Genomic DNA, 27,691 nt, shown 5'->3' on the forward strand with positions numbered 1-27,691 from the left:
AAAATCCATACAAATCTTCAAGGCAGAGTAAATTTGTTTGACATCTACATTTTCAATCTTTAAAAACATTTGTTGAACAATTCCATGATTCTTTGGGTCTTTCCCATTGTAGCCACTCAAAAGAATTGTAAAAATTATATAACTCTCCTCCCCTAGTTTGTCAAATTTTAAATGGAATTTGAAACAATCATTGTGCTTTCACTGATAAAGACATTCAGGGGCGGATCTAGGGTTTTCTCGAGGGGGGTGCGGTTTTGAAAAAAAATTATCGAAGTTTTGTCGAGCTATTTTTAGGGAAAAAAAAATGATTTTTTAGCTCTCCCAAAGCACTAAAACTCCATGTTTTGGCCAAATTGTCTGCGCCACAGGCAAAATTTTATTTTGAAAACACAGGCCAAAACAGGCGTTTTTAGTCACTTTTTAGAAAATTTTGACCAAAAATTGCGTTTTTTCGGCGCCAAAAATTAACTTATTTTGGCGCTGAAGATACAAAGATTCATCTCCTATTCTGTTAATAATGACCTGCGCGCTGCCTATTTTTAATTCACAGCTCACATTTTTCTTCTATCTGTTTATTTACTGTCGTCTGCAATTTAATGACTTAATATTTGACTGTTATGGGAAAAACGCAACTGTGTCTATACAATTTTTATCAGAAACAAAATATCAAGTGAATCAACGAGATAGTGGGTAACGTTTCATTTTTAAACACAAGCCGTAGGGTCGAATAAACTCGGGGTCATTTACGATTCTGAAACTTTTCCTTCCAGATGGAATCCTCACTTTGTCAGGTTTGATTCTCACCTACAGAAACAATTAGTTTTAGCGCCATATAATCACTGTACTTTAGTTAAAACCTGAAAGAACGATCAAAACTAGTTTGTCATTGAAACGGTTCATGTTTAATATCGGATCTAAGAAGGTTCTAACTTTTCATGCTTACCATTTTTGGGCTAATTTTGTCCTAATCATTTTTTCAGACGGTCGACACAAATTTTCTAATGCTTCTCTATTCAAATTGTTAAACCATTCCAGTTTTTGGGATTAAATATCTCAGCAGCTGATTGATTGATTAATGTTCCTAAGAATAATGTCATAATCAGGAAACGTTCAACTCTAAGGAACACTTTTTCTATTAGATTTTGAAGTGAAAATTTCCAGATCTGTGTTTAGGGTAAAGAATTAAAGTGAGTCCCAAACTGGGTCTTTTTATCGTTGGAAAACTTCTGAATTCATCCTCAATATGATATATTTTTTTCTTATACAAGTTGAAATTTTAAAAAAGTTTTTGCTAGCATTCGTGTGAAACTATCATTACCTTATCGTCCTAAAAAGAAAATAATGGAAATTTAATTGACCAGGTTTTTTTGGCGTTCAATGGTGAATATCAGTTGGAGGAAAACTGTTAAAAGTATTTATGTTGGGCTGAAGATAAGGTTTAATTAGATGTGTAACCAACCATAAAAAACGCAATAACGAACACGAATAATAGAAAACGAAAAACGTACCTGAATAACAACTTTGTGACCTCTGGCTTTGTATTTTGAGTATTCTTCGGCTTTTTCTACTTTTGCTCCGAAGTAAGCACCTTTACCACATGGTTGACCTTTTCTATCGCTTAGCTCATTCGCATCTATGTCAAATCGATATCGTTGACCGTTCCCGTCGACTTTGAAATTTCTTGTCTGGGAGATAGCGCGGGTCCCAGCTTCATCACTTCCATGAAAACCAACAGCCCATTCATTTTTGTTTCCGGACTTCAGCCAATCGTCATTTCCGCCGTCGTACCTCGTCGCAACTCGAAGACCTACTCGTATCCAGTTTGAGTTCGGCTGATGGTAGTCCAGTCCACCTCTTGTTAGAAGTAAGCCAGCTGGACTTGGGAACTCAAAATCTCCCTGGGGATCGAAGTCTGACTTTTTAAGAGATAACACGTGAAGTAGTCCTTTCTCTCGCTGAAAATCCGAATCTACAGAAAAAAATGTTTTCTCAGTTTGTAATTCAAACGACTGAATTAAGATTTTTAAGAAAATTTCACACCAAAGTTTAAAATTAGAAATGCCACTAGAAGATCTTACCATCCCAATCTTGAACTAAGCCAGCAACAAAGTCATCAATAGATGTTTCAGATGAGATCTCGTCAACCAAAAGAAAAGCTCCACCTACAAAATGAAAAGATACTTTAAATTTTCTCAATTAGAAAACCTTGAAAACCTTGAAAAAGTCTTTCAAAAAATCGTTATTCATCAAACTTTCAAAAAAAGATTGAAGCGATGCAGAAACGATTGTTTAAAATTAAAACAATTGAACAAAATTACATGACTTTTTAAACAACACAATACGATGAATCCTGTTTTTTCATGAATAGTTTTTTATCTGGGTTACTAAATTTTCCTTATACACGAGCTTTTAATCAATCGGGTAATTATATATTTGTTGACTGCATAATTCACAAGTGCCTTAATTCGCAATGAGATTTCACAATGTTAAAAAACAGTAAAAAGGCGTTTTTCAGCGAATAATTTTTTACCGATTCGATTAATCTTCAACTAATCATTACTAGTTATATCCAATAAATTCGCGCTGACAAAGCTAAAACTTGATAGGTAAGCCATTGATAAACGCAAGTGCATACAGCTATGCAGATGATGACTTTTTCAAACAGCAAAAAAAAACTTAATTTTTACAAATTATCGAACCGATTTAAATTGATTGCAATATATATTTCGGTACAAAAACTTTGAAAACTTACTTTTTGGTGCATGTTTTGGCCAATACTATGAAATAAATTGTCTACACGGTTGATAAAAAAAGTACCAAAAGATATTACACTTTTTTAAATAGTTTTCTACCCAAAATTAAAAACAGAGTACCCGGGTTGACCTTCACACACCGAAAAAGCTTATCATACAATTCCATACAACAAAAAACATAACATACAATTCCATACATTAAAAGTATGGAGAAAATGTTTGTCATACAGTTTTCATACTTTTTCGAAAAACAATAGGAAAAAAATATAAACCATTTCTTCGGCTTCTTGAGATTAGTTGAACAGACTGGTGACAAGAAAATTTGATTAAAATTTTTTTTTGAAAAAACTGCTTACCATACAATTTCCATGTAATGAAAATTGAATGACAAGCGTTTTCGCCGTAAGGGATCATTTTAAAAAAAAATTTTTTTGCAAACCAATTATTGGAATACTTCAAATGAGTTGATTGCATGTTTTTCCACAACATGAGATCAAATCTCGAAAACAAAATAAACATTTAATGTGGAAAAAAGTATATTTTTATATTTTTATGCCCCTGTATAAGTTAACAATCTGGACTTCTTCAAATTGTAAAGTAAATGAATCTATTGAAATTTTGAGTTGAAAAAAACTAACTCTTTGTTCTTTCTGGCTTTAATGTGATTGACAATTAGGTCAAGTATCAGAAAAGAGCCTTATAACGCACAAAAGTATGGGTTATTAAAGCACATTGGGTAAAAAAAAACTTCTAGTTTATCTCTGAGTTAGTCCTGATTTTCGTTTTTGGGTGTTTTTTTTCTTGTGCGATAACCTCCGATTAGGCTAAAATAACAATGTTTTTTGGTCTCTTTTATATCATCTATGTATCATCTATATATCATATATGTGTCATATATGTATCATCTATGTATCGTCTATATATCATCTATGTGTCATCTATGTATCATCTATGTATCATCCATATATCACCTATGTATCATTTTAAAATATTTAAAAAGTTTCATAACTACTAAATACAGGTTATACATAGTTGTAAAAAAGATTAGAAACAGATTTTTTATTTATATGCACACCTTTCTCAATATTAAAAAAACTATATATATTTGGTTAATTCTTTTTTTCAATTTTAGTCAAATTCATTACTTTGAATTGATCGTTCATATATTTCATGAGTTTCGAACGTATATTCATATACATTTTTATGTCAGATTTTGTTCATTGACTAATTAACAATTTGATGAAAATAGTTCGGACAAGAGTCATGTTGATCTTTTTTTAATGTTTTTGGAGCACCAAATTTTTTGATTAGACGTTTTTTATAAGACTGGTTTCTGCCGATAGTTTTATTGAAGTTATAAATCAATTTTTCCAGTTATATATAGACAAAAAAAACTCAAAACTTTTTCAGAAACGTTTTCTTTTTTCGAAAAACAATTGTGTAAAAAAGACTCCGTGACCAAAATTTTTTTTGTAGCAATGTCAAATAATCAGCATTTTCACTCAACATCATTTGATAAAACTTTTGAGCTCCCATTGGTTTTTACATCAAATGCACTAGAGTTCTGCACTGAAAAGAACGTTTCCAACGTAACAATCAAATAAATCAATTAAAACGTTATAGACAAAAACAAGGATACCGAATACGATTTTTATATATGTTTAATCCTTATAATCAATTGTTCCTATCAATCAATAAGTTTTTCTTTTTTGAAACCATTCCAGCTAACATATACTTTGGTGAAATTAGAAGATCATTCGATGTAAGATAATAAGCAGAGATGTCAATTTGAAAAGAGATGATTTTCTGACTTCTGTTCTTTTTTTGCTACTTCAAGCAAATAGAAAAAAAAACAATTGGGGAAAAACATAGAAATTCTTTAAATGAATTTGTAACTGCATAACAGTCAATTTGTATGTTGATCAAGTTGAAATCAGGTGTTTTGTTCTTGGAACCGTTAAATCAAAAATTAAATGATAATAAATGCAAAAAAAATTCACCCAAGAGCTATTTTCGTTACCCCTCAATTTGTTTTCACTTTTAATTTTTCAAAAGATGTCAATCTTTAATCTAGTTTAAATACTTGAGCGTTGATAAAGTTAAGAGTTATATGTCGAAATTTGGAAATAAAGTACATACCTTTTGCCGCCGCAACCTGCTGCAATGCATCTATGGCTTTTTGTTGAATTGGTTGTAAAGTGGATTGTATTTGCGAGCTCACTTCTTTTTCTTCTTCGGTAGGATCTGTTCGAAGTATTTTTTCCTTTATTTCCAAAAATGTATCGTATGGATCTCCCGTTGAATATTCTGGAATATTTTTTGATAATTTCTGATTAGTACTCTTCACTGTATATCAAATAAAAAACACTAGTCAACAATACCATATCGATCAATTCATACCAATTATTTCATTTGACTTTTTCAAATCCTCAATACTGAGAAATTACTGAACAGTACTTTTTTTCTTCAATTCAAAGATTAAAATCAACTGTGTCTGAATTCTCTTTTAAAAAAATGAAATAAAACCACTGAATGGAGACCAAAATTTGATGAACAGAATAAGGTTTAATTTCGTGTTTCGTCCGGAAACACAAATCAATTTCCCAGATTTCTCTAGAAAAGTTTGTGGTTAAGTCGAAGTAATCTCACAAAAAAATGCTTTATAACTTTTAAGCTGCCATCTTTAGTTTTTGTGTTTCTATCGGATGAAAAAACACAACCCAATGATTTGCAAATAAGAATGCGGAGCACGGAGAGCTTTGGGTGACAAAAATCTCACAGAAAAACAGCATTTGGTGATTCATCCCCTACGTTTAATATTGGATGGACTTTCTTCAGAAGCCGGAGCGATTTTCAATAAAAACTGATTATCATACATTTTTAATTAGTGATAAAGGTAAAACGACTAATTTTTTGAAAACATTTGAGAATCAGGTTTTGACAGATGCCGCCAAAATCGATGTTAATCGGATTCAAAATTACCCACAAAATGAGTTTAAAAAATGGTTTCTTGTTTATTTTAAACAAGCAATCCAGAAAATGCAGAACCAAGTTATGTGTCTGGAAACGGAAGAATAAATGAAAGCAAAGTTCTTACCCTGTGAGTTAGAACCGAGGTGGTTAACTCATAGAGTAATTTCGGATAGGGTACACCGTCTGCTCGTCACGCTATCTTATTTTCGGCCGGATAGATTCGTGCAACTTCTTAGTCTAATACCGATCCTAATCTTACTCTTATACTATCTAGTCTCAGGTTGTTTAACTAGTCTCTGCTAGGCTCAATAGATCTAGGGTATACTGGTTTATTGCGGCTGCTGAAGTCTTCTTGGAGAGTCAACTAATTTCTAAGTTAAATTCAAATCTCTCTGGTGCTGAAATTACAAGTAATTCCAGCACTTACAAATAAGTGGATTGTTAGTTAGATGGATCATGATTGGTTAATATTAAATACTTTACAGTGGTAAAATATCTAATTTATCCAATCATAAAATGTAGTTTAGATCAGGTTCCACCCATCCGGGTTTTACAGAGTTTTTTAGAATAGTCTTTCTGCAATTCAAAGGATGGATGATGAACGTTGGTTTTTGGCGAACATCATATTTCGTCTGGGTTCTCTTGTTAGAGAAGTTCCAGGTTCAATCGTTGTGTCTTCTCATGACAACGACTGGGTTTTCGCAACAAACTCAAATCTGATTTCAGAATGGTTGGCTATGACAGGTTTTTTCGTTTCTTGTAGAGAACTTCTTTTGGGTTGACCTTGTCTGGTAATGGCGTGGAGATTGTGCGTGGAGGGGATGCCTGGTTACTCGGATCTGTACGTATACTTGAACATCGAGGTGGTCATTGTTCTAGTTCAATGAAGTCCTTTTCTGCGAAGTCAAGTCGTACTCTAAATCCTTTGAGTTGTGATTGTGGGCGGCATATTGATTGTGGTTGGCCATTCTTTTTCGAGTGTAGTGGGTTCATTTTGTCTTTGGATGTTCGTCTTTGGTGTTGTATGCTGATCTATATACTGCAAGATATAATTTACATTTTATAAAATTTTTATTAGTTTGGTGTTTTAATTATGATTTTGGTTAGTTGTTTTCACAAAAGCTTTTTGTTTTAATTCAGTTATTTTGAAGAGTTACTCACCCTTGAGTACCTCTTATTAAAAATAGAAGTGTGTTCACAAAGCGTGGATGTAGCGCGGTGGGTTAGGCCGGCTATAGAGCATGCTCAGGACGTCCTCTCTGGTGGGTTAGGCCAGGAGTGGGAGTATGATTTTGTGCGGTTTCTGTGAGAGGTCCTGTTATGTGATAACGTTTTATGTTGAGTTTATTGTGGTTTTTCTTATGTTTCGTTGGTTGTGTCCTTTTTTCAAAAATCAAATTGTTTTTGGTATGGGTTTGTCTTTCGACCTTTTTGTGTTTTATCATTTCTTTCTTAGACTTTATAATAGTCTTCAAAAGAATAAATTATCCAGTCTTAAACTGGGTTAATCCGGTTTGGGTACCGTTGATTTCCTTTTCTTAGTCATGCTGTTATTCTATGTGTTGTGGTGTTTAGTAAGCTGCATTGGTTAGTTTTGTTTAGTATATAATTCCTTTCCAACCGGGTTAAAGGAAAGTTTGAAACTTGTTATCGTGTGTTAGAGTTGTTGAGTGTGAAAACTTAAAACTGAAATTCATTATTTAAACAATTCTTCGTGGGCGAGCTGTGCGAGTTTGGATAGATTTCTTTGTGCGAGTGAATGAAAATATCAAAAGGTTAGTACTGCATTTGCGTTTTATCAATTTACTACATAGAATTTCAATTTTACTGCTAGTTTTGGGAAAAATTAAGTTACAAATTTTCATCATTATTAGAATTACTGCTTTTTAGGGAAATAATTTATAAATTAATTAACTACATTTGTATGAACTTTATTTAATTTAGCTGGTGCAAAAGATTATTAGAGTTTTGAACAATTTGAAGAAGTTTTCTATTTTTTATTTTTCTTTTGTGTATTTTGCAGATAATCGTGAGATGAAGACTAAAAATCAAAATGAGACATGGATAAAGAATGGTTAGTTTTTTATTTTAAATTTATTAGTTTAGAATATATATAAATTATACTTACCTGTTAGTCGTCGGGGGAAAAACCGTGGGGGAAGATGTCGTGGATTATGTCGGAATTTGTTAGTAACTTTGCTAGTATGCGAATGATGTTTTTAGTTTGAAGCAGTGGCCAAAGCAATTGAAGTGCTTTAATGGTTTTTAGTTCTTCAGTGCCAACTGCAAACTCATAAGGTGTGTTTATGATGAGATTATATAATTTGTGGTTATATTTAGTGTTGTGGATGAATTCTAATATGGGGATTTCTATAGGTTGAACAAATTCATGTGGGATAAGGAAGGGTATGGATTCTTCTGCGTTGAAGGTCTTTGTGATGGGACAAAAAATATACATTTGGGTTATGGGATCATAATTGCGAAGAATACCGTGAAGGTTAGTATCTTTGATGCAATATGTGAAGTTAAGAAAAAATGGTGATGTGTATTTAGAGTTAATAAATTGAAAACGATGGTGTGGTTGTCTTGATGGAGTGTGTAGGTTAAAGTGATTTTGTATAAAGCGATAATATGTATATGTGTGGGTTTGTTTAGTGCGTAACATAATATCGTGTGAGCAGTGCAAATCTCTTTCATGTGGTGCAATGAAATGAAAGGTTATTGAAAATAATTGAAATTTTTCTTTAAAACTTTCGTAAGATTGTGTGTCGGTTAGTGCTTCAGAAATGATGTGATCGAATTTGCGATCAAATATATTGAGTGTAAAAACATATGGTGTTTTGATGAAAAACTTTTCTGTGATTTGTGGGTTAGCGAAGCGATCATCATCTAAAAATTGATCTTGGTTAGTTCGGATGATGTTATGATCGTAATATTCTAGCGTATATTCGTTAGCTCGGGGTGCAGTGTATGTTTTAGTGATTTTTTATATCCGATGTAAGTAAATTGTCTATGTGTTAGTGGTGTGGTGAGTCGATATAGCATATCTTTATTTCTTTCTATATCGATGTGAGTATTAGATAAAGGTAGGCAAAGGGGGTTAGTAAAATGATAATATGATGTCCAATGAAGTGTAGGCATTAAAACATGTTCATCTACAAAACTACGTGTGTCGTTAGTGTCGTTAGGGGTGTTCAAGGTATACTGTGGAAATGAGGGTAGGGTGATGGCTAAGAAATCTTTCGTGTTAGTGTGATTTGGATGATTAATATATTCACGGGCTGTTCCTGGTTTTGTCGGAAATGGATGGTTCGGGAATTTTCTTTTGAAAGTGCGATAAGCTCTGTTAGTGCTATTTGATGATTCGGTGGATGTGGAGGATGGTGCTAATGATGCGGTATAAGCTGAAGAGGGTGTAGGGGTAGGTTTAATGATTCTATTGTGGATGAAATCTGGTTTATAGTGGAATTTTCGAGGTGGAAGGGTTGTTGTTGTAGGGTGATAAAATTATCTAGTTCTTGGGAGATTTGGGGAGTATCTGGAGAATTGGATGATCGGTCTGAATGAAATGAAGAGTAGGTTTGGGTGACTTGTGAAGCATAAGAGGGTGTAGAAATCGATGGAAGTGGGTCATTTGGCGGGATTGGTTGAAAAGGGGGTTTTGAAAAAACTGAGGAGTTGGTTTGAAAATTATTGGATGGAGATGGTTCAGAGTCTGCAAATTCATCAGGGGTTTCAATATCTGGGTTATTGAGTTGTGAGATGGAGTATAAAACTGAGATATGTGAATTAGTGTCTGAATTCATGCCTGATGTTATATTATTGGTTGGGAAATCGGGTGGCGGGAAATCAAAAAGTGGAATTATTGTAATTGGAGTGTTGAGATTGGTTGGGTGGGAATTTGAGCGATGTAGGGATCCAAGTTGTCGGCTCATCGTGGGCTAAAAAAATTATTATTTTGAGACTGAAAAGCGGTGGTATGGGGTTGTTCTATAATTTGTTCATAGGTATTTTCATCTAGTGGATGGTGTGTCATTATATGTTGAATGGGACTTTGTGATATGGTTGGTCTAAAATTTGGATTATGTGTTATTGCTAAATTTCGAAAATTTCGTGGGACTAGTGATAATGGATGGTTATGTGGTAGGGGTGGTAACTGTGGTGCTGTAGGCGTTATGTCTACATTGTTATGTTCTTCGTCATATGTGTTCTGTCTTGTTGCTATTTTTGTGTTGTATTCTTTTATTTGTGCGTCTAAAAGAATTTTGTTTATTGATGATGAAAAAATTCCAAAAAATCCTGCAAATAGTATGCGTGCTACACTTGCTTGTCTATTTACTTGTGTGTGTATAGCGCATGTATTGTAGATTCCTTTTAAAAGCGAAAAAAGAAATCCTATAAAGTTAAACATTGCGTATAAAATAGTCAATTTTTCTAAGATGTAGTAGGGCCATCCTAGAAAATCGAGAATTTCATTTTTTAGTGTAACAAAGCTAAAAATATTTATAGGTGAGATATCTTGTGGTCGGTATTTTTCACCGTTTAGATATATATAGTCTTTAATGTCTTTAAAATATCCGCTATAGTCTTGTGTATAAATATCTGCAAATCCTGCGGTTTCGGCAAGTTTGCGTAAGTTTTGGTCAATTGATTGTCTTTGTATAGTGTCCATTTGTGTTAATAATGCTTGGAATTGTTGTGTTCTAATGTGATGTTGGATATCGGATTTTGAATATATTCCAATTGATTGTAGGTCAATATTTGGGTTTCGAGCAATAGCTCTGATGCTTTCAGGTGAAAATTTTTTGAGTGATTGCATTAATGTGGGATATGGGGTAAGAAGGTAATATTTATCTTCATCAGGGTTCAGTTGTACTACATTGTAGCTATTTTCTGACCCACATGGGACTGCGGTATCCCAAAAATAGGTTCGTCTTGAAAGCGTGTCAACGAAATGTACTTTATTCTTATAAAAGATAGGGATTCTTTTATAGCATCGTTTATCTTCGAAAACATATAGTGGTGATACTTTTTTGGTACAGGTATAAAACCATAAAATGTTTCCTTCATAGTCTAAAAAATTTGATCTATTTCCTGATAGTAAATATCCTGCATAGGGTATTTTTAATACTGCTAGTGCAAGTGATTGTAGGATTTGTGTCCTTTCTAATTCGCATAGTTGGTGAAGTGTTTCTAATTCAGAGAGTGACATTTCTTGAAAAATTCGGCTAATTGTGTAGTCTAATTTCATATCTAGGTGAATATCATAGTGGATGTTACCGAAATATGTACTATTCATTGTAAACGTGTGCTTCTAGTGTCATGGGGCTTTAGATGTCCACCAGGTTGACTTTTACTTTTTTGAAAATCAACTGGTATATAAGATGTTCCTTCGTTTATAGGGTGACTTGTAGCGTATGGGTCGATTTTTACTTTTCCAGTGGTCATGTCGAATCCTTTTTCGTATTCAACTAATTTTTCAGAGTATTGTGTTTTGTGAAGTGGGTTTCTGTATTTACATGCAAGTTCTGTTTCTTGATAAATTTGAAAACGTGTCAATTTATTTTCTATATTGTCTATGTTTCTAAAATTAGAACTTTGTCTTCGTGGTGGATGGACTTGTTCATATGGAATTGATTGTATAAAATATTTTTCGTGAAATTTTATCATACGAGCGTGTATTTTTGCTACTTGAAATATTGTACATGTGTCTTCGGGGAACCAAACAATTGTTGCTTGTGTTCGTGTTGTAGGGTCACAATAGCCTTGATCGTTTTTACAAGGTAATCTAATTCCTTGATAGATCATTGTGTTGTCTGATAAATCGCGTGTGAGTTGTATTTTTTCGAGTTGTATTTTCCAATCGAAAAACATGATTTCTTGATATCCTTTATTTTTTGTGTCTGCTTTGCAGTTTGATGGGTCATTTATACCAATGTGTGGTATCCAGTGTTTATCGTGTATATCATAAGTTAATCTTCCGTGTGCGCCGTTGTATGGGTATTTTTCATCTAATTTTATATGTCCTTGATATCTTTCAAGTTCTGCTTGATGTACAGAATCTGCAAAAACTTGGAAATATACTAATTTTCTATCTGTGTTTTTATTTCTTGTGATATTGAGTCTTAGTAACTAGTTTTTACAATCTTCGGGATTGAGATGTAGAAGTCGTTCGATATTACTTTGGTAGAATGATTCGTGGTCAAGTCGGTTTTTATTTCCATTTGAGACTTGTGAACAATGTACTTTCTTTTCGGAAAATGTTGCTGTGAATTTATATCCTATAACTGTTGTTGCTCGGGCTTTTGAATAAAGTGTCGCTATTACATTTGTTGTTTCTATGGCTTGTGGTTCTGTTTCGCATTGTGATACTTGATTTATTGCATATTTGTGTAGTGTTTTTTGTTCGTTTTCTTCACAATCGTAATGTGTTACTAATAAATCTTGGGGTCCTGTGCGGGGGGAAGGGTTTATGTTTTCATTTGAGATTACTAGAAAAAAGAGTTGGAGAAAAATCAATATTTTTAGAATATACATTTAATGAATAGGGATGTTGAGTAATGTTGTTTAATTTAACCGTGATTTCAAATTTTAATTGTAGACTATTCTGTTGGAGTATTTGGATGTTATGAGCACGAATGTCTTCGTGAATGTCTTGTCTATATTGTAGTCTATTTAGTGCCCAGTTGTGGAGTCGGTTACTTTCTGGGTGTTGTCCAAATAATGGTGGGGGTGCTGTGAATGTAATCCAGTCTAGTCTTAAAGGAATATTTGTTGATGATTGTTCTCGATATCTAGCGTCGAGGTTATTTGGGAAATTTAAGTTAAAAGGCGGTGGTGAAATCTGGCTTATTGATGGTGTTGATGGTAGTGATAATGTTTCTGGTAGTGATGAGGATGTTGTTGTATCCGTAGAAATATCTATTGGATCATTGATTAAATTTGGTTCACCTTGTGTGAATGAATGTGTTGTCCAGTATGGTAGTCGTGATGTTTGGTTTGTGGGGTTAAAGGGGTTTTCACGGATTTGTTCAGATGTTGGTGTTGAACCTAAGTAATCTGAGGGTAGGCTTGAGGTGCTACGTTGTGAAAGAAGCGTAGGGGTTTCTGGTAATATGCCAATGGGGTTTTCTGGTGTACTTTGTGATGGGGATTGAGGTATATCAAAATGAACTCGGGGAGTTTGAAAATTTCTGTTTCGTCGAGGATGTATAATTTGTCTATTTATTTCGACTGTATTTTGGTTTTGACTAGGATTTCGTATTCTACTTAATTCTTGTGGTAGTGTTGGGTATAAGTTATATGTTGGTTCACTTAGAGGTGCTTGTCGTTGAACTGGTTCTAGTGGTTCTGATAAGCGAGCGTGTCGTTCTTCAAAGGTATATGGGTTATCTTGAAAGGAAATTCGTGTAGATGTTTGGGGGTTTTGGGTAATTGAAGGTGGTGTTGGGTTTTCCTGGGATGATGTCGGTGAAGACTGACTGTGTGATTGTTGGTTAGCAATTGTTGATGGTTTTTGATCTATTCTTTTAGTGAAAAAATTTATGTTTTTTATAGTATTCTTCTAGAAAAAGAATTGGGAGGATTGCTGCTAGGGCGAATGTGATGATTGCTTTCTTTATACATTTGCATATTGTCAAGATGAGGGATGATAGAATTGTTATAAAAATTACAAATAGTAAAAAAATATCTGTTCTACTAAAAATGGTTCGTATCATTTGGATAAGTTTTGTGAATCGTACCTGTGGATATAGTCAATAGCTTTTGAAAGCTGGAGGTATAGTTCGAATATGGAATAGAAAATTAAAAAATATTGCAAAAAATGATTAAGATTATTACAAAAGATTCAAAGGTATCAAAAAGAAATATGATTAAAAGTTTAAATATCGTTAAAAAGTTTATGAGAATGTTAAGAATTATGTTGACTGGTCGAGAGAAGAGCATTTAAGAAATGGCTTCTCGATCGGATATTTTTTGTTGTTTGAGGCAATTTTCAAGTGTGGTCGAATTATTTATTGATTTTTTGACAAGTGGGTTGAGTTTTGTGAAAAATTGTTGGGGGCGAGTTTTATGGTGATCGGGAGGTCTTCTTTGTCTTTATTTTTTTTGTCAAGTGATCTGGGGTATTTTTAGGCTAATTTATCATATTTGTTTGGGGGGTATTTGAGGTCTGAGTTGGGGAAATATTGTTGATCTTTGGTTTATTAGATAAGGGAGGGTTATGATATTATGGTGATATTTATTTTAGTTGTCAAGTTAGAATGGTTTGCTTATTTTTGACCTGGAGGTCGCAAAGTTATAGTTATAGATATGCCTGGAGTTTAATATTGTTCGTCTAGTTGATCTGTGTTAGAATTAGAGAAGGTAACGGATTGGATGAATCCTATTGGCTATTTATGAACTAGAATCGTTGCGTGTTTGTCAGCATGTTATTTTGAAAAATGAAAGTTCAAAATATTTCAGAGGTGCAAAAATTATTAAATATAAATTTAAAGCTGTTTTTGAAATTCGACTTTCTTTAATATTTTAGACTGTGGAATGAATGTTTTATAGTTTTTACGTGGTTGATTTCTAAGTCGTGATGACTCTCTATGTTTTGATTTGTCGATTAGTTCTTGGGGTATTATTTTTTCTGTCAATTTTCTATTTTTTCTTTCCTTTTGAGGTATATTTTGATCTAGCTTTTTTGTATTGTTTTTCATTATACTTGATTTTTTATTTTGGTTTTCGAGGTGAATGTCATGTTGTTCCTTTGTTTTATTTTCCGTATGTGGGTAATTTTGAATAACTTTTAAACCTGTGAAAGAATACAATTGAGTTAGTTCGCGTAGTGCGTATTCTTTTGGGTAATAAGGTAATAGGTTGTTTCGATGTTGAACAATTTCTTTTTATAGTCGGTGATTTTATATGTGACATCAGTGGGTTTGGCAATTATTTGGTATGGTCCTTTACGAAGGGGTTGTAATTTTTTAGAAATTCCTTTTTGAGTGTTAAAATTGGGTATTAAAACAAATAATCCAATTTTTAAATCGGAGGCTGGTGTAAAGCGTGAATTTATTTGTTCATTAATGTTTTGCCTTTGTAACAACTTTTTTGTTACTTTTTAGTAAATTTCATTGTGTTTTTTATCTCTGTTTAAAATCCATTCGGTGTGTGTACCGGAGGCTAATTTAAGAATTTGTGGGTGATGAAAATGATCTTCATCGTGTGTGTGTAGAGGTAGATTATAACAAATTGAGTCTTTATTCGGTTGACAATAACTTTGTGCATTTTTATGAGAGTTTGCTGTAAACATAATCGGTTTGCGTGGCTTTTGATTAAAAACCATTTCATATGGTGACATTCCTAGAGTTGTCGTGATTTGTGAATTATATGCTAAGGGAAATAGTTTTACATCTGCTGACCATTCGGTATATCTTGTATCATTTCCATTGATGATACATCTAAGATATTCTTGTAGTGAACGGTTCATACCTTCGACTAAGCCGTTTGTCCAAGGTGCATGAGATGTACGTGGTTTGTGTTTGATGTTATATAAATGACATTATGTGATGATTTCGTTATTTATGAATTCTGTACCGTTGTCTGTAACTAAAATTTCTGGTAGTCCGAATTTGGCTATCCAGTGTTCATAGAGTGTTGTGTAAGCGTAATAAGCGTTACAATGTGGTACTGGGTTAAGTGCTACATAATGTGTAAACGCGTCAACAATTACCATAATGTAGGAGTTTCCTTCGGATGAGGGTGAAATTGGTCCTTTTGTATCAAATGAAATACGGTGGTTAAAGTACAAACTTTGTCCTTTAAAAACTTGTTTTTGTGCTATTTGTTTTTGATTTGGATAAGGTTTATTCAGCTGACATACTATACAATCATTGCATAGTACTTTTATCCAAATTGGTGCATTTGGAAAAAGAAAGTTTTGTATGAAATTTGAATATGTTTTCTCTGATCCAGAGTGTCCTTTAATGTTTTGTGTATGTGAAATATTAAAAGCTATAAGAATCATACTTAGAGGGAGACAGGGAACTGTAGATTCATTTAATTTGTATTCTAGAAGGTCTGTGTTTTCGTTAATTGTTGTATTATTGAATTTTCGGAATTATCGGAGGAGTGTTTTATTTCCTAAAATAGTTGTATCTGCCTTGACGGGTTTAGTTTTATATTTGTGCCATGATTTTAGTTGTCTAATTACTAGGTCAAGATTTTGATATTGTTTCAAAGTATTAATTGTATTTTTATCTGTTGGGGAGAGAAAAATGTTTTCTATTTCTAATTTAGATAAAGGAATTGTATCAAGTGGGTCATGGAGGTCAAAAACTTGATTTATTGTGTATTTTGAATAGTTTGTTTGTGGTCCTGATAAATTTATTTTATCAGTTAGATTTTCTTTTTCAATTAACGGAAAAAGGTCTTTTTTATGCGGGTGTTGTTTTACTCTTTTTTGTTGGGTGTTATTTTTTATCCATTGTGAAAATGGAATTGGTTTAAAAGTTGATGTTCCTAGTAGATCAACTTCGTAGTGGTTATTTTGGCAATCTAAATAAAGTGGGAAGTGTTGTAAATTGTTTATCTGTGATTGTTCAACGTCAGTTTTTACTGCATATTTGCATTCTAGTCGAGGTGATGTTTCATTTTCTGCAAGGTAGAATTTTATATTTTTGGGTATTTCAAGTGTAGTTTTACGTGTAAGTAATTCAGGTGGTGTATTTCGACTTAATGTGTCTGGTAATGCAAGATTTTTTCCTGCTGTCCAAACTATATGTAAGTTTGGGAATTTCATTAGAATTAATTGAAATCTATAAACTCGATGATTTGGATTGGATTTTTGTGTAAAGAGAAAAATGATTGGTTTGTGATCTGTGAATAGAACTGTTGGATGTTTTGATCCAAGTATTAGAAATTCATATTCTGTTAGTGTATATATTATGGCTGTACACTCTCTCATTAGAGTTGAGAGTCGTAGCTCTGCTTGAGTGAATAATTGAGAATTTGCTGATATAAGATTCATTTTGTTTGTGCCATTGTGTGATTGTAATAATGCTGCGCCGATGCCAAAACTCGAAGCATCGCACATTGCATAGAATTGTTGATTTGGATCTGGAATTGTATTCGAAATTTGTTCAGTTAGGATTTTTTTAATTTCTTCAAATCGTGCTTGATGTTCTGTGTTCCATTCAAAGTTATTTTGTTGTCTAAGTATATTATGGAATGGTCTTAGGTATAATTGCATTTTATAGACATATTTGCTTAAAAAATTTAACATTCCAAGGAATTCTTGGATTTTCTTTTTGTTTGTTGGTGGTTGGAGCTTTTGAATAGCATCAATGCGTGATTTTAATGGAGTGATTGTTTTTCTTTCTATATTATGTCCTAAGAATTTAACTCGTGTTAAAAAGAAGTGTGATTTATCGGGGGCGGCCTTCAGATTTTCGTTCTGAAGTATTTTGTGATAGTGTTCTAAAACTTTAAACATTTCTTCTTTTGTCTGTGATTGCATAAAAACATCGTCTAAATAGGTGATTGCGTTTTTCTTGAGTATTAGTGGTCAAAAAATTTTGCTCATAAAAGCTGAAAATGCTGCTGGTCCTATGGATATTCCATAGAATAGGCCGTTGAATTCATATTGCTGATTTCCAATAACAAATTGTGTTAAGCGTCGCGATTGTTCATCTAGTGGCATTTGATTATATGCACTATTCATATCTGCGGTTGTAAAGTATTTTCCGTTTATTTTTGTTAAAATAACTTGTATTGGTTCAATAGGCCAATTGCATTTTGATTCGTCTATTAGTGAATTAAGATATCTAGCGTCTAGAACTATTTTTAATGATTCTCCTTTTGCTAGGATGATCACAGGGTTGATAAATGTGTTACCTTTTGGTTGTTCTTCTTTGTTTACCGGTGAGATTATATTGTATTGTTCTAAAATATCGAGTAATCTGTTCACTTTATCGTGTAAATGAATTGGTACTTTACTTGCTCTTTGTTTTTTGAAAACTGCGTCAGGTTTTAATGGGAGATGTAGTGATGAACTGATTTTGCCAACATCAAATTTAGATGTTGCATAGACTGATGAATATTTTATTAGCTGTTTGGCTAATTTATCAAATTCGTCTTGTGTTATTTGTGAATGTTGGAAGTTAAACATTGTTAAAAATTTCTGTTGATTTCCTGTATAGTTATGTATGTTGAATGTAGGTTTGAAATATGGGGTTTTTGTGAAATAATCTGTATTTCTTTTTTCATTACTTATTATATTATTTATGGTTAATTCTTCATTAAGAATTGTGGATTGACAAATATCTAATAATTGGAGTATATTATTTACGCGGTATGCTTTTTCGTGTATTGGTGACATCGTAGCGTTGGTTTCGCAATAGCCTAAAAGTCCTAAAGGTAGCGTTACTTGATAGGGTGTATTGTTGTATACATGTAGAGAAATAATATCTGAATTCGAGTTTTTCAAATATTTTATGGATGAAATCGTGATTTTGAAAAATTTATGGATAGGTTTGAATTCAAAGTCTGACATATAGAGTTGTTGTTTATTTTGTTTTTTATCATATTGGTGAACTTGTTTTATTGAAAAATTATATATTTTTCCTGATAGTGGTTTCAGGTGTTTTCTTTGTTGATTATATATTGGATAAAATTTTGAAAAGAATGGTGGTTGTTTATTTAATCTTTGAAAAAATGTTAGGGATGTGTCTTTTGTTTTTGTGTATTTATCTTTGATTAGTATTTTACTATTCAAAATATTGATTGTTGGTATATATTTAGAGATAAATGGTATTCCAATGATATTGTGTTTAATATCAGTGATATGAAATATTTGTTTAAATGGTTTAATTAAAATTTTATTTTGCTCTATTGTTCTTGTGGGGAGAAGAAATAATTGAATTTTTCCATAGTTTACCAATGTTGATCCTTGTGCTGTTGCTAGTTTACTGGAGGTTTCAAGAGGCGTTAGTTTCGGGTGTAATGTTTTTATCTCATTCCATGTGGGAATGTTTATTATGTTTGATTCTGCTCCTGAATCAATTAAAAAATCAATTTCAAGATCTGGTGGTTGAAATTCTTTGCTTCTTGGACTTTCTAAAAGAAATGGTATTATCCAAATTTTTTCTTTGGGTTGTTTTTTTTTATATTTTGATAGATGTGATTTGTATTCAAGCATTTTGTTTTATTATTTTCATTGGATTGATTTGTAGTGTTAATTTCGTTAGTTTCTTGTGCCGTTTGTGTAGAATGGATGGGTTCAATATAATAATTGTGAAGGAGTTCTAATTGATTTTGATATATATGTGATGAAAAAGGTTGTTCATATATAATAGGTTCGTAGTCATTTTCGACTGCTATCATGTTGATGGAGATAGTGTTTTCCGTATCACTTTCTGAATCTGATGATTCACAGTTTATTTGATTTAGTTGTAGCTCGTTATTTCCTGTGTCATCAATACCTGGGGGGTCTGATGTTGTTTCTGGGTTTGATTGTACTTGATTAATATTTCTTTGATGTTTAGGTGTACTACTTCTGTGGCGATTGTTAGAATTATTATAATGGTTATTATTCCTGTGTGGTGATTGGGAATAATTTCTATAACGGTTATTATAACTTGAATGTCGATTTTGTGAATTATTTCGTGATCTGTTTTGATAATTATTGTTTGGTCTGTTATAGTTTGATCTATTATATGAGTTATTCCTTGATCGATTGTTCGGGTAATTCTGGTTTCGGTTGTTTGAATAACTTCTATTTCGATTATTGGAGTAGTTTCTATTTCTATTGTATGATGAGTTTCGTGATTGATCGTTTGGATAGTAATTATTTCTTGATTGGGAATTAGATCTAGAAACAAATTGTGTTGTATTTGAATTTGATCTGGAGTAGTTATTTCGACTATTTGGTCTATTATAATGATTTTGTGACGAATTTTGTGTATTTCTTCGTTCTGGTGATCTTCCTCTATAACTTGAGTTATATGGTGATTGGTTTCTCGTGTAGTTGGTATTGTTCGGAAGTGGTTTTCCTGAACCTTTGTTGCTGTATACATTTTTGTTCGGTAGATTTTGATCTTTCTTCATGTATTGATAGAATGATTTATTCGGTTCTTCATATTTTTGAGGTTTGTTTTGATTGTCCTGTTGTTTTTGTCTACATTCAGAAATACTATGTCCGTATCGTCGGCAATAATTACACCATTTTTTGAAGGATGGTTTGCCTTTAAAGTTTGGGTGTTTTTCGTAAATATTGAGTATTTCAGTGATTTTTTCAACGAGGTCTGTATCTGATTCTTGTATATTATTGATATTTGTGGTATTTGTTTCAATTCGGTTAACATATTGTAATTTCAGATTTTCTGTTTCTTCAAGTTTCATTGTGATTTCCGCTTGCTCTAGTTTGTCTACCAGTTTTCAAAAATCTAAATCGGGCTCTCGAATTGAGGAGGGATGGGATGCTCTCTTTTTTATTGCTATTTTCCTTAATTGAGGTGTTAAGGTCATCATTAAGATTTCTGTCATTTTTGTGTTTTTGTAGTCGTGTGTATTTAGTGAGTATGCTTTTCGAACTAGTGTTTCGATACGTACTGCTAATTGTTTGATGGTTTCATTTGGTAATCTGCGAATTTCATTACATAAAACTCTTTGTTGTTGTTTGTTTCTTTCGGAGTCAAACATTTTTGAAAATTTTTGTGTAAATCTTTTCCAGTTTGATTTTATTTCTATAGGCAATACTGAAAACCGTTTTTGGGCTGCGCCGTCTAAGGTTGTCTGTATCAACGCTGTGCGTCGATGTATCCAGTTTTGATGTAGTGGCGTATTAATTGGTTCAGGTCCTATATTTAAAATTAAATTTGCTGTTACTGCATTTAAATAATCTTCTACAGAATATTCAGGGTCTGTTCCTGTGAATACCATTAATGGTTTGTTTGATGTTATTGATGATCCACCCATAAGGTATGGATTCATTGTCATTTGTAATGATTCTGCTGCATTTGGCATTTGTGAAAAATTAGAAAGTTGATTTTTTGTTATTTCGTGTTGTTGAAGGTAATATGGAAGTGGTATTTCATTTTGCATTTGTGTTGGTTGATACGAGTGTGTAATCATTTGGTTTTGTGGCTGAATTGGTTGAAAAGATTGTGTATTAATTGGGTTTTGCATTTGTATTGGTTGTTGATTTTGTGTATCTATCTGGTGTGGAGAAAAATTGCTATGATGTGTATATGGTTTCTGCATTCCTTGTACGCGATATTCTTGGGTATATGGTGCAAATATATCTGGTTGTATATAATCATCATCAGAGGATAGGTTGTCCGTTTGATGAGGTGCATGTTTTTTATTTTTATTCTGTTGAAAGAATGGGTAATTTTCACTATGATCCTGTGGAGGATGTGGATTAGCTTGAAAATTTACTGAATTGGTTGTTGCCATTGGATTATTCCAATATCGAGATCTGATTTGATTATTAATATTATTTCGTGGAGGATAGTTTGTTTTTGATGAATGTGTATAATTATAATTATGTTCCGCAAAATTGTTTCTTGTGAACGTTCTGCGTGTTTTTGACGGTATTGTCATGGGTCTATATGTTTGGTAATCCATTTGTGAATATTTTGGAGCAACCGAAGGTTTAACGGTTGATTGTAAGGTTACCTGTGCTAGTGAAGTGTTTGTATTTCTTGGTGTTGTTAAATTTGGACGTATTGGTGAAATACTTTGTTGTGTAGTTGTTGTTGTTTGTACAATTTCTTCATTTATGAAGTGTGATGGTGTCTGAATATCTTGTTGAGTGAGATTCCTAGTTCCATTAAGGTTTTCATTGTGTATGACGGTCCAATTTAAACTGTTATTTCGAGTATCAGGTAAAAATGTATTGTAGTTTAATGGTGTTGCGTCAATGGTTAATGGTACTACTCTTACATAATCTCTTATATAAGATATTGTACTTATTGCTTGACTTGCAATTGATTGTGGGATATTTATAAATGCATAATGAGACCATTCGCGGTCCCAAACGTAGTCTGACTGTTCTGTGATGGCGGTATCATCGTTTGAATTTTGAGGTCTGAAATTTTTTCTTGCTTGTGAAATTAAATCTATATTATGTGTGAAATAATCTATTATAAACCATGCCAAAATTTTTTGTAAGTCATGTTTTGTATGTTGTGAAACATCATCTTTGGTGAAATTTTCTTTAATTATATGTAGAAAAGTTGAAAATAGTGTGATTTCATGTCGTACCTTTATATGTTTGGATGTCTCTGTCGGTGAGACATTTGAGATTGGGATTTCGTTTTCTAATATTGAGATATAACTATATATTATTGCAAAAACTAAATATGGAGTTTGCTCTTTGTGAGTTATGATGTTGTATGCTTTTTATATATTCTGAGAATACTTTTGAAAATTCTAAATCAAGGTCGTCTGTTTGAATTACATATTTGCGATGATTCGGGTTTGGTGAGGTGAATTCTATGGTGTAGATTCCGTAGTGTTGTGTCAAATTACATATATCTTTCAGATAGTGATCAATAATTTGTCTTTTGATTTTTACATCTGGGAACTCTGTTTTACATGGGCTGATTCCGGGTTCAAACAAATTTAGGAGTAAATTCTTGCAAAATATATGCTGTCCTCTATGATTGGTTGCATCTACGAGGAAGGTGAAGATATCGTCATCATCTGGACTATCTTCACTTGGAGTGTGTGTTTGGCTCATTTTTTTCGTTTAATGACTGTTAATAGGTAATTATCGATGTGTCTAATTGGTTGATTCCAGTTATATAAGTGTACTGGTTTGTGTTTATTTTGCTTTTTATTCGTCTTTTTCCTCTTTTTGATGAATTTGAAGTTGTTTCTGAGTCGGAAAAATATAATTGATCGTGAATGGGGCAATTTTTATCTTTAGATTCTTTTAATTTATAGAGTTCGTCTAAATTGCTGGCTTCTGATTCTGAAAATGCGTTTCTATTTTTGGAAAATCTTTTTCGTGTTATTTGTCTTTGTTTAGTTATTATTTTTCTTTTTAGTGTTTGTCGTTTTGTTCTAATATATCCAACTGTTTGTGTGTGAGGTGTGATTACAAGATCGTATTTTTTGTTTTCTATTTCACAGTTGTGCAAAACGATTGTTTGTTTGTTTCCTAGATTTTTAAATGACATAAGGTTTAGGATGACGGATGCAAAAAGTTGTTAGATGATTTCTATTTTCTTAAATTGTTAGTCCTTACGATTTTTTGGTTAGCTTAACCTGGGTCTATTTGTTCAGGGTTGGAGAGAAAAGTATATCAATTCCGAAGAATGATTTTTTACTTTCTCGTGGCTAGTATAAGCTAAGGTGTTAACTTACTTAATCTTACTTAGGGGTAGTGATTGTGTTCAAGGGTTGGAGAATAGTAAATCGATCCACAAGGTTCAGGTATAATTAGAACGCGAGTAGTTCGTTAGATACTATTTTAAACTTACTAAGTCTAAGATTTATCCTGGGTCTTGATAAGAGGAGGGATCAAGTGAAGGATGAATAACCGAAGTTCTTCACTGTTTATCCTAATTTGAATGATAAGCTTTGTTCAAAAATTTCTATTAGTCTTGGGTTTTTAGAGAGGGTTGGATAGTGAATCGACGTTTGAGGTCGTTAGACACTAGCTAAGTGGGTGGAGGAGAACAAAATTGTTCTTTTTGATCCAAGGATAGGCCTTGATGATCAAGTTTTAAATTTAATTAAATAGAAAATGAATTAAGATCCAAGGATAAACCTTGATGATCTGGTTTTAAATTTAAGTAATTTTAAGTTTAAAATGATTTAAATTTGTTTAGTGAGTTAATGATTGCTGTTATGTTTTAGGTGATGAAGCTGGGACAATTGGATGATTTATGATTACTAACAGTTTATTGTCATGCTACTAATTTTTATTTTGATTTTCAATAAATATTTTCCAAACATGTTTTATATAATACTACAGAATTTTAGGAAAACGATCTGAGATCTTTTTATCAATCGTTATTGTATATTAATATTTTGTTTAGCGCCTGTAATGATTATGAAGATTGACTTCAAAATTTTATGTTTGCAAATGAAAATCTAAATTCATTGCTAATAGAATTCTAAATATAAAAGTTTGTGTTGGCTTTTGACGTACTATCATATAACTAATTGGTAAGTTTCTATTTTGTCGTATGTCGTCTCTGGTTCGAGGTCTTCTTGCAATTCCGGGTAGTTCTGTTATCGTTCGGAATATTGGCTCTGATCTGTTGAGTCGTAGAGACATTTCGATTAAATTATCGTCGTATAACATTTTTAAAATGTTTTGTCTAAATTCTAATCTATTTTTGGTTAATTCTAAGCTATTAAGGTCTTGTTCGAGACTTATGGTCGCACCAGATGAGTTAGAACCGAGATGGTTAACTCATGGAGTAATTTCGGATAGGGTACACCGTCTGCTCGTCACGCTATCTTATTTTCGGCCGGATAGATTCGTGCAACTTCTTAGTCTAATACCGATCCTAATCTTACTCTTATACTATCTAGTCTCAGGTTGTTTAACTAGTCTCTGCTAGGCTCAATAGATCTAGGGTATACTGGTTTATTGCGGCTGCTGAAGTCTTCTTGGAGAGTCAACTAATTTCTAAGTTAAATTCAAATCTCTCTGGTGCTGAAATTACAAGTAATTCCAGCACTTACAAATAAGTGGGTTGTTAGTTAGATGGATCATGATTGGTTAATATTAAATACTTTACAGTGGTAAAATATCTAATTTATCCAATCATAAAATGTAGTTTAGATCAGGTTCCACCTGAGAGACACACTAAACTTACACGCCCTAAAATAATTATGTTCTCTGTTTATTTAAAAAGTTACTTATTCCAGTGCTCTATCTCTATACCTAAGGCAACTGTTTTAATCCTCTTTAAAACTATGATTCAACCAAACTACCTCGCCAAACCAACCGTCATTTCCTAGAACAACTGCTATTTTCTAGGCGTTTTCTAGGAGTTGATTCAAAGACAAATAAGCGTTTAAAAAAACATTTTCCCTCAGCAATATTTGTTAAAAATTTTAAGCTGCTATTGGTTTTTACATCAAATGCACTAGAGTTCTGCAGTGGAAAAAAACGGTTCCATTGTACCAAATTAATAAATCAAAAATAACTGTTTAGAAAAAGCAAGGATACCAAATATGATAATTTGCTTGTTTATCTCCACAGTATAAAATTGCATGACTACCCTTTTCTCTTCAAGGAAAAATAGTTCTTTTGTTTGGTTTTTGTTTTTGTTCCGGCTTTCCTAACGAAAGTAATGGAATATTTGTGCTCGGGTTTTTTTTTCTTTAGACAAATTTCCAATTTTTAACAAGCCATTTTTGACTGAATTTTTTTCTATACTTCAAAAGGTATTGTTGTCTTGAACTTAAACTTGAACAAAAAAGGCTTCAAAATAGGTGTCTACAAAAATGATATTCAATAAAAAAAGCTTCAAAATTGTTCTTTTGAGAAAAGATATTGAACGAAAGATATTGAACGAAAAAAGCTTCAAAATTGTTGTCTTTAAAAAAGATATTGAACGAAAGATATTGAACGAAAAAAGCGTCAAAGTTGTTGTCTTGATTACAGGTAACAACTTGAGACTCCATTGCCCTTTAACATTTCGATTGCTTTTTTGACAAATTGATGGTTTTTCTACTCCATTCTACAGTCTCAAGGTCATTAGTTGTGACAAAAAAGGTTTTTTTAATAAAAAAATTGAAATAAAATATTTTTTGACAATGATTGAGGAACTTTTGGCAAATTGTATCAAAGAAAATGTGCGTCGAAAATCAAAATTAACCAGTTTATTTCGATTGCTGCATAGTTATAAATCTTTATTTGGACGAAAAACGGGATCGACAGATTTTATCAGAGCAGCGACTTGGTAAAAAAGCTTTGCAACGAGATAGAAAACGGCGTTTTTTTTTATTTGAGCTTGTTAAATTTTTTGATCATAGACGAAATTGCACTTCTAGTGCTAATTTTTTAACAATGAAAAGTTGAAAACGACTGCATCACCTTGAATTGCCAATTAGTTTATGTTTTTTGAGTAAACTTATAACTTGCACAGAAAAAATGCAGGTATATTTATTTAAAGATATTTTTGAATGTTAATTTCAGTGTATTTTTGAACCGGACTGTACAATGAGATACTACATGATGAAGATTTGATTAGAGTAAGGTTTTCGAATCAGCTCTTTTTTCCAAAAAAAATTATATATTTTTTAAAAATTTTTTAACTAGTTATTTAAACTAGATTTTGTTGGGCCAAAATTCTGCAAATTCTATTTTTATCACATTACCACCTGAGTTGCTTGTCCATGGGATTCCATCACTGGGGGCACATTGCGAGACCAAACTGTGCACTGGATAGGCGCATATTTTAGTGTGTATGTTCCTCGATTCCAAAGACAAGTATTTAAACACTTCAAATTTTTGTCGGTACGATCAAAGAAAATGAAAGAACAAAAGAAGGACAAAAGGAGCGTCCTTGTTGCAGAATTTGCTCACAATTCACAAAAAGCACAGTTTGGACTGGTAGTGCATCTCTGGAGCCGGGCCTGGTCAGGGGAAAGCATTTCAAAGCCTTGCAGCGATTGCCTGTGCACTGTGCTTCCGGGATAAATCAGATCCCAAAAACGATACAAACCAAAATATTTCCTCATACAAGAAAAAACCTATAGGTTAATTGGCAAGAATCTTGCAGAAACACTGCATTTTCAGATTCAACATAGAAAATACCATTTGAAATTTTAACAGACTTACAACCCGCACCGAAGTTTTATGGATAAAATGGGTTATAATCGACTTTTGTTGACTAAAATGTTGTCTATTTAATCGATTATCGTGGCAAATTCAGGCAACTCATTGGAATTTTAGTCCAATTTAACCGTATTTTTTGAAAAATACAAATTTTTAAAATCCATTATAACCGATTATAATCTATTTTTTTCTGCCTTTAAGATTTGTATGTTATTAAAACTTTCGTGGAGTAATTGATTTCGACTAACAGTATACTGGCTGTCGTTCTTTTTATTAATTCAACAAGTTTATTTGACGGAGTAGTCCGGACACTGCAATGATGGCGTTCGTTTTTTAACAAAGCTGCGTGAATCAATGTTTTGGTCATGTTATACCCGCACGGAACTTTCATGGGTAAAAATCGATTAAAAAGGATTTTTGTTGACTAAAATGTTGCCTATTATCATGGCAAATGTAAGCAACGTAATTCATTTTTAATCCATTTTAATCTATTATTCTTGAAAAAAAATCAACAAAATCCATTATAACCAATGAAAATCTATTTTTTGTTTTCAATGGACTATTTCGAATTATGATGGAAAAATTTTTCTACTTAAAATCCATAAAAATTGGTTTAACTTTGTAAATAGTGTTTCTACTTTTTCAGGTCGATTGCAAAAATCGAACGACCACGTTCATCCAGGGGCGGCCGATATGTAGTAATTTCGAAGAGCTATTAAAATAGAGCAACTTTATTCTTTTTCCCCCCTACGTCACCCCATCTTCCCCACATTTGAACCCAAACGCGTTTACCACACCCTCACTCAACACTAAACACCCCCACAGGGACAGGTAACCACGTAGTAGAGGTAGAAGTGGGGAGGGGTGGTGGGTGATGTAGTGTGGGTTCTATCCATTAGCACCCCCCCATACACACACACCACTCCAACCATCCCCCCAACACGTTTACCCATACTACATAATTCCTATCCAGGTGGGGATGTTTAGTGTTTAGTGGGAGTGTGGTAAACGCATGGGAAGGGGTTTTGGATTTAAACGCGGGTTTGGCGAATAACTCCAATAAAATACTAACAAAAATAAGTGACTTTCTATACATTTTCATTAACGCGATTGAAATCGGAAAACGTTGAAATAAAGCGAGAGAACAAAATAACTAACTTGAGTTTAACATCAT

The 27,691-nt window shown here is 32.7% G+C and overlaps 1 protein-coding gene across 1 annotated transcript in view; it reads right to left on the reverse strand.

The window, feature by feature from the left end:
* Positions 1–612: 612 nt before the first annotated feature.
* LOC134855535 (uncharacterized) overlaps positions 613–27,691 on the reverse strand; it is a 28,761-nt gene continuing 1,682 nt past the window's right edge. The window contains exons 2-5 of the mRNA XM_063872078.1: positions 4,893–5,099; positions 2,079–2,162; positions 1,509–1,969; positions 613–804 (exon numbers count right to left, since the gene is read on the reverse strand). Of these exons, the coding sequence (XP_063728148.1) occupies positions 676–804; positions 1,509–1,969; positions 2,079–2,162; positions 4,893–5,099 (881 nt within the window). The 3' untranslated portion in view covers positions 613–675. The remainder of the gene's footprint in view (positions 805–1,508; positions 1,970–2,078; positions 2,163–4,892; positions 5,100–27,691) is intronic.

The sequence above is a fragment of the Symsagittifera roscoffensis genome, chromosome 10, assembly GCF_963678635.1.
Source record: "Symsagittifera roscoffensis chromosome 10, txSymRosc1.1, whole genome shotgun sequence".
Lineage (NCBI taxonomy): Eukaryota > Metazoa > Xenacoelomorpha > Acoela > Convolutidae > Symsagittifera > Symsagittifera roscoffensis.